General features: G+C 62.9%; 3 protein-coding genes across 13 annotated transcripts in view; 1 reads left to right on the top strand and 2 right to left on the bottom strand.

Moving 5' to 3' along the window:
• BOP1 (block of proliferation 1) overlaps positions 1-127 on the bottom strand; it is a 19,931-nt gene extending 19,804 nt beyond the window's left edge. Inside the window, exon 1 of the mRNA XM_014449146.2 lies at positions 109-127. Within this exon, the coding sequence (XP_014304632.2) occupies positions 109-127 (19 nt within the window). The remainder of the gene's footprint in view (positions 1-108) is intronic.
• Positions 7-11,263, top strand: HSF1 (heat shock transcription factor 1). Of its 11 annotated transcripts, none has more exons than XM_023747891.1 (14): positions 7-242; positions 6,173-6,281; positions 6,445-6,581; positions 6,801-6,976; positions 8,341-8,416; positions 8,494-8,555; positions 8,642-8,738; positions 8,819-8,955; positions 9,040-9,309; positions 9,648-9,731; positions 10,405-10,499; positions 10,575-10,638; positions 10,722-10,791; positions 10,876-11,263. In XM_023747891.1, exons 1-14 carry the CDS (start codon positions 126-128, stop codon positions 10,915-10,917), a joined length of 1,536 nt encoding a protein of 511 aa, XP_023603659.1. In that variant the 5' UTR covers positions 7-125; the 3' UTR covers positions 10,918-11,263. The 11 variants fall into 11 exon arrangements, with proteins under 11 accessions (XP_023603659.1, XP_023603660.1, XP_014304625.1 ...); XM_023747892.1 differs by having other exon boundaries at positions 10,393-10,499; positions 10,746-10,791; XM_014449139.2 differs by having other exon boundaries at positions 10,393-10,499.
• Positions 11,264-12,375: 1,112 nt separating this feature from the next.
• DGAT1 (diacylglycerol O-acyltransferase 1) lies at positions 12,376-16,067 on the bottom strand. Its single transcript, XM_023747898.1, has 16 exons — positions 15,967-16,067; positions 15,070-15,110; positions 14,880-14,965; positions 14,748-14,800; positions 14,449-14,554; positions 14,191-14,304; positions 14,019-14,099; positions 13,826-13,929; positions 13,712-13,750; positions 13,591-13,632; positions 13,476-13,520; positions 13,290-13,402; positions 13,135-13,200; positions 12,974-13,061; positions 12,819-12,881; positions 12,376-12,723 (listed from the first exon to the last, which is right to left on the bottom strand). Exons 1-16 carry the CDS (start codon positions 15,970-15,972, stop codon positions 12,568-12,570), a joined length of 1,203 nt encoding a protein of 400 aa, XP_023603666.1. The 5' UTR covers positions 15,973-16,067; the 3' UTR covers positions 12,376-12,567.
• Positions 16,068-18,120: the final 2,053 nt, after the last annotated feature.

Raw genomic sequence — 18,120 nt, 5'->3', positions numbered from 1 at the left:
AGGCCTGTGGGCCGTGTCTGCGCAGCGGGCGGCGGCGGCCGCTTCGGCCCGGCCTACAGACGCGGCGGCGGCGCTAGCCCGGCCCCGGCCTCTCTTTGCGGTCGCTACTCCCGCCTCTCCCCGCCATGGATTTACCCGTGGGCTCCGGCGCTGCGGGGCCCAGCAACGTCCCGGCCTTCCTGACCAAGCTGTGGACCCTCGTGAGCGACCCGGACACCGACGCGCTCATCTGCTGGAGCCCGGTGAGGGCGGGCCCCGCCTCGGCCGCCGGGTGTGGGGACGGAGGGCCCGAGGGGGAAGGAGCGTCCGAGGCCTCCCGCCGGCTCCTGCCCGCGCCAAGTTCCCCTGGGCGGGGAGGGAGGAGGCGGGCCTGTCCTTCCCGGGCTCTGCTCCCGGCCGGACAGCTGCGGGGCGCGCCTGTGCCTCGACGGGCGCCCCGGGTCGCTAGTGGCAGCCGCGCGGAAACCAGGATTCGCTCACGGAGTCGAGGGCGCCGCTCCGGCGCGGAAACGGAAAGTGAAAGGTCGGGAAGCCCGGGTGGACGTGCAGACCGCGCCGGATAGCGAGCTGGTTCCCCAGATCAGCCTGGGTTTTCGTTCCCCCGGCGGCGTCTCGGTCCACGCCCCGCGCCCCGTTGCCTGGCAGCGGGCTTGTTGACAGGCGAGGCCTGAGCCTGCGGGACCGGCCGCTCGGGCCTGGCCGCGGGGCCCGTCAGGGCTGTCTCTGCAGTTGGAGGCGAGAGCCGAGCCTGCTGTTCGCTCGCATCCTGGCTGTGCCGCCGCGTCCGGGCAGGGCCGGGGCCGGCGACTGTGCGGAGGGGCTCCGGTGCCTCCGAGCGCCCGGGCCGCTGAGGGCAGGCGGGTTCTCGGCTCCGTTAAGCCTCCCGCTCCTAGTCCTGAGCTGTTGGGGGAGGAGGGAAGGCTGGGCGGGAAGCAGCCCCCCGAGCCAGGCTCTCGCCCTTGGGCCGGCTGGTGGCTGAAGCGCGGCCCTGCGGGAAGAGTGTTTGGGAATAAAGAGGCCAGAAGTCCCGCTGGAGACATTTCCTGTTGGTCCCAGGGCAGCCGTCCTGCGGCGGGTGCCCCCTTCCCCAGGCCTGTTCCCACGGGCAGCACAAGCGCCAACGAGGGTCAGGGTGCGTTCCCCCAGCGCCCGTTACCACCCTTCCCTTGACCAGAGGAAATGGCCCCGTTTGTCTTCCCTTCTTCTGCCTTCCTCCTGCTCCTTCCCTGAGCTCTCAGGGAACTCTCACCCAGTTCGGGAAGGCCATCTGAGCTTAATTCTACCAGGATGACTTGTCCTGCCCCTTAATCGGCTTGCTGTTTGCACTTAAAGATTGTGAGGCGGCCTGGCCGGCGTGGCTCAGCGCTTGAGTGTCCACCTATGAACCAGGAGGTCACGGTTTGGTTTCCCGGTCAGGGCACATGTCCGGGTTGTAGGCTGGATCCCCAGTGTGGGGTGGCAGGAGGCAGCCGATCAATGATTCTCTCTCATTATCGATGTTTCTCTCCCTCTTTCTTCCTCTCTGAAATTAATAAAAACGTATTTTAAAAAAGGAAAGATTGTGAGGTGTGTAGGGGGAGCCCTGCCAGCATACTCCCAGGACCCGCAGTCTGTGATCCGGGCAAAGCCTCTGAGTAGAAAAGTCCGATACGATCAGACCTGTGGCAGCCTCCACTCATGGTGACCACAGCAGCCGTGAGCCCGGTTGGCAAGTTCTTCACGGGGACGAAGAACAGCTGGAGCCTGAGTGTCTGACCTGGTCTGTGTAGCCTAGGATCGTGGTCAGGTGAGGCCGGAGGCACTCGAACAGCTGGAGGAGGCACTTCTTTTTACTTGGAGCACAAGGGCCTCCTGTACTGGGAGGCCCTGCTTAAATTTTGGCCCTGGTGTCTCGGGGCCTCACTGTAGCCCCTGCCTGGTCAGTGCCGTTCACTTCTCGCTGCGAGTGGGAATGACCCTAACGGTTGTGTGGGGCTGGGAGAAGTCCCAGAGACCTGGTGAGTGGAGGTCCCCAAGGCCGGGTCCGTCCCACGTGGCCTGTGTCAGAGGCCACCAGTGGTCAGAGGGTCACTCGAGGGGCTGGTCTCTGGTTGGAGAGTCTGGAGCAGAGCAGTCCCTGCAGTTAGGTCACCAGCTCCCCATGAGACCACTCCAAGAATTGGCCTGGTCACACCTGGGCACTGTGCTGGCCGTGGACTGTTTTCAGAGTTCCCGTGGCAGGTAGGCCCACCCACCTCCCTGGCTCAGCCTGCCGTGGCCCAAAAGCCTGCCAAGCCCATTCTCAGACAACTGGCAGGACCCAACAGGTCCTTGTGGGCCCCGCCCTTGGTGAAAAATGCTGCAGGGGTGCCCCAGGTCACAGCACTCCAGGAGCAGAATGTGAGGTGCCCTGCACGGCTGGAGGCTCTCGGTGCCTCCCGGAGCCAGGGTGGCTGCGCCGATGACCACCGAAGGGTAGCACAACTGTGCTTGTTGACTCCTTCTGTGTATCAGTTGTGCTCCATCCACAGCCACGCGGGGAGGTGACAGATGGCCCTTTTGTAGAGAAGACAGAGTCTCAAAGACATCAAGAAACTTGAAGTAAGAGCTAGAGAATCGTTGAGCCAGTTCTGAAGTCGACGTTCTCTCTGCTGACATCCAGCCATTGCTCTCTGCCTGCCTTTGCCAGGAACTCCAGGTCTTCTGACTGGAGACTGCCCGCTACGGCCCACGGGGTGAAAGCTCTGGCCCCACTCCGGCTGCTGCTTAGCCCCAGCCACACTTGGACTGACCACTACTGCAGGGCTCCCAGTCGGGTGCAGCCCTGCTCTTTAACAATGCATTGGACCTCCTGGTCACGCAATCTGGCAGATAAACCAATGGAAGACATAAAGATTGGAAAGTAAGACATAAGACTCTCTCCATTCCTAGAAAACGTTGTCATTTAGAGAGCGAGAAAGGGAGTGGGAAAGAGAACCATCCATGTGAGAGTGAAACATGGATCTGCTGCCTCCTGCAGGCCCCCCCCCAGGGACCAAGCCTACCCAGAACCCTGACCAAGAATCAAACCGGCCACCACTCAACCAACTGAGCCACAATGGCCAAGGCACAGAGTTCATCCTTGTGTTATTGTTTATTAGCTAGTGTCCCAGTGCAGAAATTAATTAGAAGAAATATTTTAACAATCACTCTTCGCCTTTTTCTATAGTAGAAGTGTCAACCAAATTCACGATGGACAATGACAGATGGAAACCTACCTGTGATTGGCGCATGCGCGAGTCAACTTAGCCTTTGGACGGCCTGTCCCCCGAGCAGATTCTCTGCGTCGCTGCTCGGGGTGCTAGACAGGGCAGTAGCCTCTGTCTTCTCAGCTTGCCCCTCCTGGCCTGGGTGCTTGTCCTACCTGCTAGCTGGGAGCGGGGTGGGAGCCCCAGTGTTCTCAGCCTGCCGTGCCTGCGTGAGAGCCTCCATTCCCTGGATGGGAACAACATGAAGAAGGGGACCCCCAGCCTCTTGGTTGCAATCACCAGGCATTTCGCCTCTTCACCTTGGAGCTGGGTCGGGTGAGAGGTGCTGTGCCTGCTCCATGAGCTGCGGTCGGCCTTGGGTGGGGCCGCAGGGAGAGTAGTCTCCATCGTCCTGGCTGTGCCCCTCCAAGTGCAGAACAACCAAGGCCCTGGGGTGAAGGGGAGTGGGTGGTGGCTCAAGTGCTGCAGACTCCCTGTTCCTACAGAATTTTAGTAGATTTTCTTGAATAAATGTTTCTTCATTTGTTACTTGCCTTTGGGACAAAGGCAAGACCAGGGTATTGAGTGCGCGCTGCTTGCTTTACGTGGAAGTGGTTCAGTGGTCGGCTCCCACTGCCCTCCCCGGAGTGGAACTCGCTCCTTCCCTTTCCACGGTTAGTCTTACTGAGCACAGCGCACACCCCAGGGACAGGGCGGCCGAGGGCCTGGAGAAAGCCACGGGGCGCCCAGGCGGGGCTGCTTGTCGGACTAAAGGGAGCCTTGGAGACAGGTTCCGAGGGTGCCCATTGCTCCCCGGGTACAAGTCTCGTGGGGTCACTTAGAGGTTCAGGGGTACATGCCTGTGGGGGAAGGAGCGGGAGAGGGAGTGGCACGGCGTGCTCCCTGGAGGGAGTGTGCCTCAGCACTGTTATGTGACCCGGCCTTCTGCCCTCGTGGTTGCTGGCGGAAACAGCTTCCGTCGTCAGGAGTCTCCTCTCCTGCTGCTTTCCCGGTCCTCTTCACCTTTCGCTTTCTGCAGTTTGCCTGTGGAGTGTCCAGGTGTGGATTTCTGCGTTTACCCGTCTTGGGGTTCGTTTAACTTACTGGATATTTTTCAATTTTGGGGAGTTTGGGGCCATTATTTCTTCTTGATATCTCTACCCAGATCTTTTTAAGTTTTCCCAATTGGTATCCACTGTCTTTTTTTTTTTTTTTAAATATGTTTTTATTGATTTCAGGGAGAAACAGAGAGAGAATCAATGATTGGCTGCCTCCCGCACACCCCCCACTGGGGACTGAGCTTGCAACCCAGGCATGCCCCCCTGATCAGAATCGAACCTGGGACCCTTCAGTCTGTAGGCCGACACTCCACCCACTGAGCCACACCAACTAGGGCTATCCACCGTCTTAGGCAGCCAAAAGATGTGAGACTTAGACATCCGTGCAGGCTGGTTTTTGCTCAGTAGTTAGAGTGCCCGCCTGCGCACTAAAGGGTCGCAGGTTCAGTCCCCCCCACCCCTTTCTTCCCTCTCCCCCTTCTACTCTCTGAAGATCAATGGGAAAAATTCTCGGATGAGGATTAACAAAATAAGAAAATTAGACATCCTAGAGAAAAGGCTTTTTATACTGGGAGAGCTGTGGGTTAAATCAAACAAAGACAGCAAAGCCAGCAAAGCTTATTTAAATAACTTAGTCCCTGGAGATTGTCCTAAGGCATATCACAAAAGAAGAAGATCTAACTGTGGCCAGTGTGGCTAAGTTGGTTGAGTGCTGTGCCATGCACTGAAAGGTCGCCGGTTCAATTCCCACTCAGGGCACATACCCAGGCCGCAGGTTCTGTCTCCATTGGGGTGTGTACAGGAGGCAACCAATATCAATGTTTCTCTCTCACATTGATATTTCCCCCCTCCCTCTCCCTCTCCCCTTCCTCGCTCTCTAAAATCAATAAAAGTGTTTAAAAAAGTAAGAAGAAGAAAGAAAAGAAAATCTAAAAACGCTGCCCTGATTGGGTGCCTCAGTTGGTTGCAGCATCGTCCCCTGCACCAGGGGGTTGTGGATTTGAGTCCCGGTTCAGGCATATGCCTGGGTTGCGGGTTCAATCCCTGGTCAGGGCGCATATGAGAGGCAACATATCAATGTTTCTCATCAATTTTTCTCTCTCTGTCCCTTTCCCCCTTCCTCTCTCTCTAAAATAAAAAAAATAAAAAAAGTGCTCCAGGCTTAGAGTAATGCTGCAGGGACCATCCGGGCCTTCCCCCATCTCCTTAACCCTCTCCCCGTCCCCCGGGGTGGGGAGCGCTCCCTGCGTGTCACTACAGTCTCGGTCGCCTGGCCCCTTGTGGAAGGACATGGAGAAGCGGGTCGTGCAGGGTTTTGTACAACCTGTTTCTCATCTCAGATGCCAAGAGGAAGAGGAAGTTGCGTCTCTGAGCACAGCTTTCCTCCAGAGTAACTGGAATTAGGGCCCCGTTTATTGGCTGCCTTAGGTGGGGTCTCAGCTCTTCTCAGGTGCATTTGCGTGCTGCAGCTAAAGTGGATTCCCCTAGGGCCGTGGTCGGCAAACTGCAGCTCGCGAGCCACATGCAGCTCCTCCTAAGCCTTAAGAGCACCCTAATTAAGTTAATAACAATGTGCCTACCTATATAGTTTAAGTTTAAAAAATTTGGCTCTCAAAAGAAATTTCAATCGTTGTACTGTTGATATTTGGCTCTGTTGACTAATGAGTCTGCCGACCACTGGCCTAGAGAATGGGCCTGCAGTGCTGTGGTGCTTCCTGGATGTGGCCTTGGCCTTGGGGAAGCTTCAGGACCCTGGGCGGGGCACCCTGACTGCGATGAGGTCCCCATCTCTCAGGCGAGCAGCTCCCGTGGCCTCCGCCCCACAGGAGGGAGCATGGCTGCCTGCTGCTCGCGGAGGCCCTGTGCCCTCACCGGCTGCGCTTGACTCGCCTGCATGTCTCCTGGCAGAGTGGGAACAGCTTCCACGTGTACGACCAGGGCCAGTTTGCCAAGGAGGTGCTGCCCAAGTACTTCAAGCACAACAACATGGCCAGCTTCGTGCGGCAGCTCAACATGTGTGAGTGCCCGCCCGCCGCGGGGGAGGGGGGGGGCAGAGGGCGCCAGCAGTGACCCTGCCTGTGGTGAGGGTGGAGCCACCAGGTTGCGGTCCCTCTTCTCCAGGGGGCGGGGGGGCTGGTCCCAGTCCTAAGGCAGAGCTGCCCGTGCCCCGTCGTGTGCAGATGGCTTCCGGAAGGTGGTGCACATCGAGCAGGGCGGCTTGGTCAAGCCGGAGCGGGACGACACCGAGTTCCAGCACCCCTGCTTCCTGCGCGGCCAGGAGCAGCTCCTCGAGAACATCAAGAGGAAGGTGACCAGCGTAAGTAGCCGCCTCCCTGTCCCCACACCCTCTGACCTCCCTCCGGCGGTGGGGTTGCTGCGTCCACTTGGTGCCCTGCTGGCCTGGCCTGGCTGCTCCAAGCCCTCTTCCTGGTGGCCCCCTCCGCTTGTCCGCGTGGACCCCCGCCTGTGCCGCGCCAGCTGCTGCAGTGAAGGCCGATCTCAAGGCCGCAGCCCCTGGCCCTTTCCCCGTGTCCAGACCCCCCGATTCTGTGGGGCCCATCACAGTGACCCTCCTGTGGGGACCCAGGTGTCCACCCTGAAGAGTGAGGACATGAAGATTCACCAGGACAGTGTCACCAAGCTGCTGACCGACGTGCAGCTGATGAAGGGGAAGCAGGAGAGCATGGACTCCAAGCTCCTGGCCATGAAGCAGTAGGTCCCGCGGGGAGCGGGCGGCAGGTGGGGCAGACAAGGGTGCGACGCTGGGCCGCGTGGCCGGGCGCTTCCCGCCGCCTGCAGGAGGTGTGGCCGGTGCTCTGGGGCCTTTTGCTCCCCAGATTTAGGTTTGGCCTTGCACACCCTCGAGGGCCTGCTGAGCCATCCTCCTTCCCCGGGAGGTGGGGTCTGACCGCTCCTGCAGCAGCGTGCGGAGCTGGGCTCCTCAGAGCACTGGCCTCATTCTCCGCCTGCTCACACCAGCCCTCCGGGCCCTCCCCGCAGACCAGGGTGGCCAGGCCCCTCCTGCTGGCTCCCACTGTCCCTGGCATCACTCAGCACAGACGTCCCCTCTCCTGCCTTCCCCACCTTAGGCCTGGGGAGCAGGGAGCAGGTACTTTCTGGAACCCCTGCCCCTGGCTCATGTCTGGTGACCACATAACAGCCCTGTGCTACCCCCTCACCCAAGACCCTCAGAAATGCCTGCTTGGGTTTCCTCCCATGCCCGTGAGGGCCCTGGGGACCTCAGGAACCCCAGCCAGGGTGGTGTCCTCAGCTCAGGGTCACCTCAAAGCTGCTCAGGGGGCAGGTGCTGGTGCCCTTGTGACCCCTTTGTCATAGAGGTGGCTCCTGGGCTCTGACTCTTCCCATTGGGGGCCAGATGAGCGTGGCCTTCAGTCAGGGCACCTCTAGGTGAGGCCAAGAGGGTCCACTCTATCAAGAAGACATGCGGAGGGGGGGGGGGGGGGTGGCAGGGCTGGCCCAGGAGAGGGCAGACCCGCTCATAGCCCTGCTCACCTGTTGGGAGGGTGGGCTCACCTGGCTCTTCCCACTCCCTGGGCCACCTCTGAGCTACACTCAGGCCCCGAGCCCTGGAAAGGTAACAGATCAACCCCATATGCTGCTCTGCAGCCTGGAGAGCTGGGCTACCACTGTCCCTCTGGCCTGCCTTCCTGTCCTCAGGCTGGGCTAAGGTCGAGGGTGGGGGAGGCCTTCAAGGGTCAGCCAGCTCACCTGGCCAAGAAGGCCCCCAGTAGGTCTCAGCAGGATTATGGGGTGCAGACAACACTCCGCCTGCATCTGACCTCAGCCTCCAGCTGACCTCCCCCCCGCCCCCCACCTGACTCTGAGCATCCCTCCCTTGAGGTGCAGGTGAGCAAGGAGGGGGATAGTGGCAGCAAGGTCTGGCCTGCCCCGGTCACATTCCATAGCCCATCCTTGTCCATAGTGGAGAGACAAGCTAGCGATGTGTGGTCACCAACAGCCCTGCACTGCCCGGGTTGGGGTGGAGTGTCTGTAGAGCCCTTCAATCTGGGGCTCCTGGGACCTGGCCCCACTGACTGCGCCCTGGTCTGTTGCAGTGAAAACGAGGCCCTGTGGCGGGAGGTGGCCAGCCTGCGGCAGAAGCACGCCCAGCAGCAGAAAGTCGTCAACAAGGTACACGGTGGGCCTGCAGGGCGCCTGCTGTCACCTCCTCGGCTGGGCTAACTGTGCGCCTCCCCCCACCCCCACAGCTTATCCAGTTCCTCATCTCGCTGGTGCAGTCGAACCGGATCCTGGGGGTGAAAAGAAAGATGTGAGGCGCTGCGGGTGCCCGTCTCTGAGCACTGGGTCCTGGGTGCCACCGGGGCCAGGAGGCAGCTAACCCACCCTTCCCCGCAGCCCCCTGATGCTGAACGACAGTGGCTCAGCACATTCCTTGCCCAAGTACAGCCGGCAGTACTCCCTGGAGCCCATCCACGGCTCCGGTCCCTACTCGGTGAGCTCTGGGCGCAGCGGGCCTGGCGGGGACAGTGCTGCCTGGGCACAAGCCACATGTGTCCCCTCCTTTGATGGCAGGCTCCGTCCCCGGCCTACAGCAGCTCCAGCCTCTACTCCCCAGATGGCGTTTCCAGCTCCGGACCCATCATCTCGGACATCACCGAGCTGACTCCCAGCAGCCCCGTGGCCTCTCCCGGCAGGAGCATAGATGAGCGGTGGGGACCGCGCCACCTCCCTCGTGGTCCGAAGAGGGCTGGGGCCACAGAGGTGCCTGCTGACGCCTGTGCCCCCACCCACAGGCCCCTGTCGAGCAGCCCCCTGGTGCACGTCAAGGAGGAGCCCCCCAGTCCTCCTCGGAGCCCCCCGGTGGAGGAGGCGAGTCCTGAGCGCCAGTCCTCCATTGTGGACACCCCCCTGTCCCCAACTGCCCTCATTGACTCCATTCTGCGGGAGAGTGAGCCTGCCCCAGCTGCCTCAGCCACAACCCTCCCAGATGCGGGGGGCCGGCCCCCCTCAACCCCGCCCACCTCGGCCCCTGAGAAGTGCCTCAGCGTAGCCTGCCTGGACAAGTGAGTGCTGCCCTCCACTTCCCTCCCCCCCGGACGTGCCTGGGGCTTCTGGCTAGGACTGTCCTGGAGGGCTGGGCACAGGGCTGCAGACTGGTCTTCAGCTCCGAGTTTGGGATTGGGGAGGGAGCTGGAGACCAGCCTGGCTCCCACAGCCTTGTCACTCAGGAGCTGAGGATGGTGGCCTGTTGCACCTGCTCTCTGGGCCACCCTGGCTGCAGCTGTCAGTCACCTGGTCCTGCCGCCCAGCAGAGGCCCTGCCACCAGAGCCAGGCACGTGGGCGGGGGCACGCGCCCTCTGGGCCCGGCTGCAATGGGGCTCTTGTCTTTATATCTTGCAGTTTGGCTCGCACTCCACAGATGTCTGGGGTCGCCCGCCTCTTCCCCTACCCCTCCTCCTCTCTGCATGGCCGATTCCAGCCAGGGTTAGCGCTGTCCCCACTGGGGAGGGAGGAGGGCTCTTCCAGAGCTCGGGCCCCTCCCCAGCTGAGGACCACTCGGCCGAGCCTGGTGAACGGTATCCCAGGCTGCCTGCAGGGAGTGTGGCCCCCGGCCCTGGGGCCCAAGCCTGTTCCCCAAATCACTGGCTGACAGCGAGGGGCCTTCCGGGCGAGCTCAGCTACTAGTCTGTCCGGGTCCCTGCTACTGTGCAAACTGGCTTTCTCTCAGGGCGGGCTGGCCACTCCTCAGTGTCCTTGGTGCACCCCATGGTCACAGCCACCAGACCTGGGTCTTTCCCACCCGCACGAGGGAGGCCTGGCCCACCTCACACTGAGCACAGCCTTCCCTCCCTACTGTCTTCCATGCAAAGGCAAGACTTCCAGCCTGAACAGCTGCCCCTGGCTGCTCCGAGCCTGAACCCTCCTGGCCCAGCCTCATGCTGTTGGAGGCCTGCAGGGCCGGGCCAGCCGGTGTGGCCCAAGCCACTCTCCCCCCCAGTTGCCAGGCACCCAGGCCCTGTCCACACACTGCTGCTCTGGCCCCAGGCAGGGGTGGGTGTGGCTGAGGGGGAGCCCTCTGGCAGGGGGGGTGTGGCTGCGGGGAAGGCACTGGAGTGATGCCTCAGCTGCCCCCTCACCCGGCCAGGGCTGAGCTCAGTGAGCACTTGGATGCCATGGACTCCAACCTGGACAACCTGCAGACCATGCTGAGCAGCCACGGCTTCAGTGTGGACACCAGTGCCCTGCTGGGACGTGAGTCCCACCCCGCCCACCTCCCGCCACCCACCCTGCTCGCAGGCCCAGCCTGACTCTCTTCCTCTCTCCCAGCTGTTCAGCCCCTCGGTGACAGTGCCAGACATGAACCTGCCGGACCTGGACAGCAGCCTGGCCAGTGTGTGTAGAGTGGGGGTGGGGTGGAGGGAGGTGACGAGGGTGGGGGGAGCAGGAACCCTCAAAACCCTCCTGCCCCAGCAGATCCAGGAGCTCCTTTCTCCCCAGGAGCCCCCCAGGCCTCTCGAGGCAGAGAATAGCAGCCCCGACTCAGGTGAGCAAGCCCACCTGCACACTTCCCGTCCCCTCCCGTCCCTCCCACCAGCATCCTCACCGTGCCCCCCATCCCCACCCCCAGGAAAGCAGCTGGTGCACTACACAGCACAGCCCCTGCTCCTGATGGACCCCGGCCCCATGGACGTGGGGAGCAGCGACCTGCCTGTGCTCTTCGAGCTGGGGGAGGGCTCCTACTTCTCAGAGGGGGACGACTATGCAGATGACCCCACCATCTCCCTGCTGACGGGCTCGGAGCCCCCCAAAGCCAAGGACCCCACTGTCTCCTAAAGGGTTCAGGAGGGACAGCTAGTCTCCGTCAGCAATGAGGCCCAGCCCCGCATGCCATGGCTTGCTTGGGGCTTCACAGCCACGCCGAACTGACCAATACTGTGGCTTTCACAAAGTGTATTTTGGTTTTTACATGAGTCCCCTTCCCCCTTCATAGAAATAAACATACAGGTATATATGTAGATGGCCGTGGATGGACAAGACGAGCTCTACACTGGCCTGTGGCCACTTCCTCCCAGGGGGCAAGGAGGGCGCCCAGCGCACCCGCTCTAGGGATCCGTGTGCACTCAGGACTAATTGAGGGGCCCGTGGGGCTGCAGGACCCCTGCCCCCACCTCCCACCAGGAGCCCCTGGGGATGTGGCTTGTCTGCCCAGCAGAGCCTTCACTGGGTGCTGGGCCTGCTCTGGAAGAGGGTCTGGCCAAAGGAAGGGAGTGTGGCCCTGCTTGTGGGTCTGGCTCCTGTGCTGTCAGCCAAGGGGTGGGGGAGACAGTCCACCTGACAGCCAGCGCCCAGGAGCTTCCCCAGTGCTCACCATCCTCCGTGGGCAGGGACAGCAGGCCCCGCCCCCAAGGCCCCGCCCCCAAGGCCCCTATGGCCCAAGGGAGAGGAGGACTTGGGTGGAGTGGGCTCTTGTTGGGCATCTCAGACGCTCCCTGTGGGGCCCAGCTGCCAAGTGGCACACCTGGCCTGGCACAGCCCTAGGCTCTTCTATCCGGAGCTGGATCCAGGCCCAGGCTGCCTCCCACCTGGCAGGTGGCAGGATCTGGGCAGTGTCCTGAGGCTGCACCATGGGGACAGCCCAGCCCAAGGCCAGGAGAGCAGGGTGGGAAGAGCTGGCCCACTCGGGTCATGCAGACATTGCTCCTGAGGCAGGTGCCCCCGCCCCCATGGGTACATCACCACCAAGGGGGAGACCCCCGGCAAGGATTGGCGCCAATATTTGACCCCCTCTAGGCCCGGCCCCAAGCCCAGCTCCAATTCTAGGAGGATTGGGCACCCACTTCTGAGCCACGTCCCACACATGGTGTTAATGAGCTTCTGGGCAGAAAGTCTGGACACAGCAGACCTTGGGGAATGAGAGTTGCCACCCATGACGCCAGGTGCAATCTGCCCAGCCCCTCTGGCCCCCACCCCAAGGGCGCTGTCCTCCCAGCACATGGACCCTAGGGACCCGGTCCCCCATCCCAAGAGCACAGCCTGAGGCCCTCTGAGTGGCCGAGCAGTTGCCCCCACAGCCAGCGCTGTTGGACCAGGTGGTGAGACCATACCCAGCGCCCTCAGCAGGCCGAGCTTACGCTGGACAGTACTTTATTGACACCCTCGGACCCTGGGTAGGGTCACACAGGTCCTTGAGGCACTGGCCTGTGCTGCTCCCATTCCTGAGGGGCAGGAGCCCCATAGGGGCAGAGAGGCCTCCCAGGGCCAGGAGGAGGCCATGGGCAGTGAGGCAGGCGAGGTGGCAGTGAGGAGTGTGGGCAGCAGCTCAGGCCTCTGCCGCCAGGGCCTCGTGGTGCAGCACGTAGTAGTCGTGGACGTACATGAGCACCGCCACTGGCTGCCCGATGATGAGCGACAGCCACACGGCTGCATTGCCATAGTTGCCACGGAAGAAACGGCTCACTATCCAGGCCAGCGGGATCTGGGGACGAGGATACGCAGTCAGCTGACCGTGGTGACCGCGGGCTGGCTGCCCCGGGCACATAACAGGGCAGGCGAAGAGGCCTTGGTGCTCACCTGAGCCATCATGCCGGTGAAAGCCCAGAGACGGAACATGCGCAGAGGGATGCTCACCAGGTACTGGGTGAGGGGAGAGAGGGCTGTCAGCTGGCTCCTCAGGGCCACGGCACCCCAGCTCCGGGCCCAAAGCAGGGTGCCCACAACGCACTGACCTCGTGGAAGAAGGCCGAGGCCAGGAACACCCCGGTCCTGGCAACCCACTTGCTGTAGCCACGCCGGACCATCGGCTTGTAGAAGTGTCTGTGGGAGGAGGAGGTCATGGGCAGGTGCCCAGGTCCACTCGAGGGCCTGCCACCACCCACCACACACCCACCTGAGACACCACTTGTGCACAGGGATGTTCCAGTTCTGCCAGAAGTAGGTGACGGACTCAGAGTTCCTGGGGTAAGAGACCATGATCAGAGGGCGCTGTGACCAGCCCCGGCCCTGGCCCCAGCCCCAGCCCCAGCCCCCAGGTAGGTCACCCACCACCAGTCCCGGTAGAACTCGCGGTCCCCAAACTGCATGAGCTCGGCCACGGCATTCAGGCAGGAGTGGAAGAGCCAGTAGAAGAAGATGAGCCAGATGAGGTGGTTGGGGACCTGGGGGACAGGTGGTGTCAGGTTCCAGAACTCCCCCCGTTAGCCCCCTCCCACCCAAGCCCAGCCTGCTCACCGCCAGCTTCAGGAGGCGCTCGATGATGCGGGAATAGTCCATATCCTGCGGGGACAAGGCTCAGCTGGCTCCCAGGCCACACCCCCTCCAGCCACAGGGGAGCCTGGCCACTCACCTTGAAGGGCTTCATGGAGTTCTGGATGGTAGGGACCATCCACTGCAAAGGAAGGCACAGCGTCAGCTCCACCCAGAGCACCAGGCAGCCCCTCTGCACCCCACCCGTCCTGCTCCCATACCTGCTGGATCAGCCCCACCTGGAGCTGGGTGAAGAACAGCTGGGGGAGGAAGCAGAGCAGCAAACTGAGCCCCAGCATCTGGGACCACCCAGCCCCTCACACCCCCAGCCTCACCATCTCAAGTAGCCGCCGCAGCAGGAAGCGCTTTCGGATACGGGGGGAGCGGGGAAAGTTAAGTTCGTAGCACAGCGTAGGGGCAAAGAGGAAGTAGTACAGATCTGGAACGGGAGGGCAGAGCTGGCACCAGGGCCCGGCCTGCGGACCCCACCCCTGCCCCCCACCCCCAGGCCAGCTGCAGGCCCCTCACCTCCATAGGTCAGGTTGTCCGGGTAGCTCACGGTGCCCGGGGGTTGGGCCGCCCCGCCGTTGGCCTTCTTCCCGGTAGAAGCTGGGAGGTGGCAAGGGAAGGAAGGAGAGGGATGCACAAGGTGAGGCCCCGCTGCTGCCCAGTCCCACCCGCCCCCGGCAGGCAGCCTCACCGGCCTTGGCCTTGGCACTAGCCCTGCGCTCTCGGCACCACAGGTTGACGTGCCGGTAGGAGAACAGCTTGAGGAAGAGGATGGTGTACGTCATCAGGGCCAGCACGGAGCCCACTGCAGGAAAGGCAGGGTCAGGCCGTGGCCTCCCACACCACCCACAGGAGAGCTGCGGCCAGGGGCAGCCCCTGAGGCTGGCCTGGGCCTCTCCTGGGGTCCCCCCACGAACAGCTGGGGTGGGACAGGTGGAATGGGGGGCACCTGGCGTGATGGACTCCAGCAGGAAGGCCACAGACGCTGGGAAGCAGAGAATGGTGGCCAGGTTCAGCCCGTGCAGCAGCAGCCCCACCTGCTCCGTCAGGGCACCCTGGGGGGGAGGGGCAGCACTCAGCCAGGGCCCACTCCCTGGACCACGGGTCCCCCTGGGGAAGGCTGCCAGGCCGAGGGTGCAGCCCCTCCCAGGAGAGCCACACACAGTGGGGAGGGTGGCACCTGCCCTGAGCCCAGGCCTGTGAGGAAAGGACCTCTGGCCCAGGCAGCGGCATGCGGGCACTGCTTACCACCGCCAGGCGCTTCTCCACATGGAAGGCGGCCACAGCAAAGGCATTGGCCACTGAGGACAGAAGAGCACAGGGCGGTTCAGGCCCAGTAAGCCCTCCCCCACCCAAGACCCTCCTCGGTGCCCAGCTCACCAATAATCAGGCACAGGGCCGGCCAGCTGTAGGGGTCCTTTAGGAACAGAGACACCACCTGGATGGGGTCCACCAGGATGCCGTACCTGGGGGTGGGGAGATGAAGGCCTGAGCAGGTGAGGGGGGCCCGAGTGGCCAGTGAGGGCTGCGGGGCCTCGGGTGGGGCCAGGGCCCTGGGGAAGAGACTCACTTGATGAGGTTCTCCAAGAACAGCCGTGCATTGCTCAAGATCTGCAAGAGAGGGCGGCGCACATCGCGGCGGGCATGGCAGAGGCTCCAGAAGCGGGGCAAAGGCTGTGGGGCTGAGCCGAGCAGTGCTGCCCGCGGCCAAGCCTCTGCCAGCCCAGCCCAGGCCTGCAATGGCCCCAGAGGACCAGGACCCCATCCCACCAGCCTCTCACCCACCAGGCAGTGCGCCCACAGCTCCCAGGGCGCCTCCTAGGACTGCGCAGGGAGGGTGTGGTGTGCCTGGGGCCTCCGTAGGGGCAGCCAGGAGCCTTGGGGCAGGTGTGTCTCAGGCTGAGGGTTGAAGGCCTGGGGCCGTATCAGCCCAAACAGACCCTTGTTCCCAGCCCCACCCTGCATGCTGCCCATTGAGCCCTGGACTCCAGCTGCTCCTAGGCCAGCACTGCCAGTCCCACCCCCACAAGGTGCCAGCAGGAACTGGGCCCCAGCAGCAGGGGCCTCAGCCAGGCCACAAGGTGCGATGGAGGCATTTTCCTGGGGGCACCTACGACCCGGGCTAAGGGAGAGGGACTGGGGCCCGTAGAGCAATGGCTGGGTTGCTGTGCTGAGCCCCAAAGCCATCTTCTCAGCCCTGTTGGCCCCAGGCCAGGCCAGCCAGGGGCTCCACACCCACGAGGGCCATTCAGGAGCAGAGGGGATTCTTCTGGGACCCCAAAACGACTCACACATGCTGCCAAGGAAGCCCCGTACCCACAGAACACCCCATCCTCAATCCCACAGCCCATCAGCCCAGGGCCAGCCACCCCTCCTGTTCACTCCTCTCTGCTCCCCAGTGCCCCTCAGCCACAGCTCACAGCACAGAAGCCTCCCACACAAACCCACCAGCCACCATCCCACTCACCAGCATCACCACACACCAATTCAGGATGCCACGGTAGTTGCTGAAGCCGCTGTCCGAGCTGAACAAAGAATCCTGCAGGCGGTGGCACCTGAGGGCAGGAGGCAGTGAGAACCTCGGGGAGGGCCACAAGCTGCCCACCCCTCCCAGCCCAGCAGCTGTGTCCACTCCCCACTCCAACCCTCCTGCCTGACAGTCTGAGGGGAGCCAGGCAGGGGCCTGCCCAGCCCAGGGCAACGTCGGCCGGAGCACCGTAGGCCCGGACCCAGCCTCGCTCCAGAGGCCACTAGCAGCCGCCACCCACACTAGCTACGGAGTGTGATGGGCCCACAGCCAGAGTCCACCCAGCAAGGCTGGGCAGAGGTGGGGTGGGCAGCCCATCCCACCTAACAGGGAGCTGAAGGGACCCCCCTCAAACCACCACCTCCCCACATTGGCCTACACAGCTCAGCGGGCACAGGGACCCTGCCAGGGCCAGCTGAGCACCCAGCTTGGTGTGACCTTCGGGGAGCAGTGTGGCCTCCAACCACAGGTCAGCGCGGTGTTCCTGCTGGGCTGGGGGCTGAGAGGAGATTATCGGGGGGCCGCACACCTGATTCTGGGGTCTCCCATAGAAGCAAGCAGGAATGCTCCCACCCAGTGCTAGGGATGGGGGACCCTCACGTCCCTGCCTGACCCTCAGGTGCCACAGAGGGGGGGAGGGGCCACAGCTGGCTCACAGGCTGTGCGCAGCCTCACCCCAGCAGGAAGCCCCACAAACATTGAGCAAGAACTCCAGTTTTGAAACAGGTGAGGCCGGGGCTTCCCTTCCCTCCTGCAGACACATCTCTGCCTGAGAGGCACCAGAGGGCGAAGCCGGCCGGCCGCAGTGGCGAGCCTGGCTGTGGTTGGGGTCAGCACTCAGAGTGGAGGGGAGGGACCAAGAAGCCAAGATGCTGCTCAGCGTTCTTCAGCCCAGGCAGTGGACACGCACTCCTGCCTCCCAGACCCAGGCTGGACCTGCCTGGCCCACCTGCCTCTCCCAGCCTCTCCCTGGCCTGGCACCACCTTCCAGGTCCCTCCTGGCCTCACAGGGAGGCTGTGACCTCCACCCAAGGCCCTCTTCCCCCTGAGGCCCTGCACCTGCCTTTCTGCGAGGGGGGTAGGGGTCCGAGGCCCAGCTCCCCAGAGAGAAGGGTCTCTGAGCCTGTCCCAGACGCCCTCCCCCAAGCCCAAGCCCATTGGCTTTCACTGGAACCAGCCCAAAGCCGCCCAGCGGGGCACACCCACAGGGCCTTTCACAACACCGTGACCCCTGTCCCCTTTGGGCCACCAAGACTGTGCTGGCTTTATCTGCGTCAGACTCTAAGATGAAAATAGGGGTGGGCAAAGGGTTTTTCCAATCTGACACAGAACAACGATATAGAACCCTTTCAGACCTTCCCCAAACAGCCCACAGCCGCCCCTCAGGGCCCTCCACCAGCTTCCTGGCCTCGTCAACCCCAGGTCAGAGGCCCCGGCCAGGGGAGAAAGCACACCGTCCACAGAGGCCCACCGAGGCCCAGCCTTGCCAGGCATCAGCAGCAGGGCCAGAGAGCAAACGGGCACGCTGGCACCGGAGGCAGGCTCTGCCCCACACCAGACTCTCACCCTCTCCCCTCCTGCAGGGGCTTTCCAGCCTCTGCCAGCACCCACACCCACGCCCCAGGCCCACCCAGCCAGCAGGGCCCTTCTAACCATCATGTGTGTCGCCTCACGCAACCCGCACATCAGCACCGGGGGCTGGGCACAGGGGAAACCGAGGCCCAACAAGGTCTGAAGCTGGCGCAGAGGCACAGCCCCGGTTGTGAGCCACACCCAGGGGCCACGTGGGCCAGCTCGTGGGCCAAGCAGAGCAAAGGGGGGAGCAGAGTGCCAGCTCACCCCCAGCTGCATCTCCTCAGCACCCCCCAACCTCTGGGCCAAGCCTGGGTGCAAGGTGGCTGAGTGAGCTCCCCATAGCCTCGGACCTGCTGGAAGGGGAAAGGCAGAGGACACCCCCTGGGAGGGCCCTGCACTGAGGGAGAGTGTGTGGAGCCCTGGGAAGGAGTGAGCCAGGCAGGGCAGAAAGGGGTGTCCTCTCCTTCCTGCCCACAGCCACACCCTGGCCCTGGGCTGGAAGAATGAGCTCATACCAGG

Source organism: Myotis lucifugus, unplaced genomic scaffold (assembly GCF_000147115.1).
Source record: "Myotis lucifugus unplaced genomic scaffold, Myoluc2.0 scaffold_1042, whole genome shotgun sequence".
NCBI classification, from domain to species: Eukaryota; Metazoa; Chordata; class Mammalia; order Chiroptera; family Vespertilionidae; genus Myotis; species Myotis lucifugus.
Note: the sequence above shows the minus strand (reverse complement) of the source record. Positions and strands in the feature narration are given on the sequence as shown.

Excerpts from the sequence above, each read along its gene's own strand:
- HSF1 (XM_006107149.3), top strand. The coding sequence starts at position 126 with ATGGATTTACCCGTGGGCTCCGGCGCTGCGGGGCCCAGCAACGTCCCG. Across the intron at positions 6,282-6,444 it reads CGTGCGGCAGCTCAACATGT|ATGGCTTCCGGAAGGTGGTG; the intron begins GTGAGTGCCCGC and ends CGTCGTGTGCAG. Across the intron at positions 8,739-8,818 it reads ACGGCTCCGGTCCCTACTCG|GCTCCGTCCCCGGCCTACAG; the intron begins GTGAGCTCTGGG and ends CTTTGATGGCAG.
- DGAT1 (XM_023747898.1), bottom strand. Across the intron at positions 14,801-14,879 it reads GGCCCTGTGCCTGATTATTG|TGGCCAATGCCTTTGCTGTG; the intron begins GTGAGCTGGGCA and ends TTCTGTCCTCAG. Across the intron at positions 12,882-12,973 it reads CCTCGGCCTTCTTCCACGAG|TACCTGGTGAGCATCCCTCT; the intron begins GTCAGTGCGTTG and ends CCCCTCACCCAG.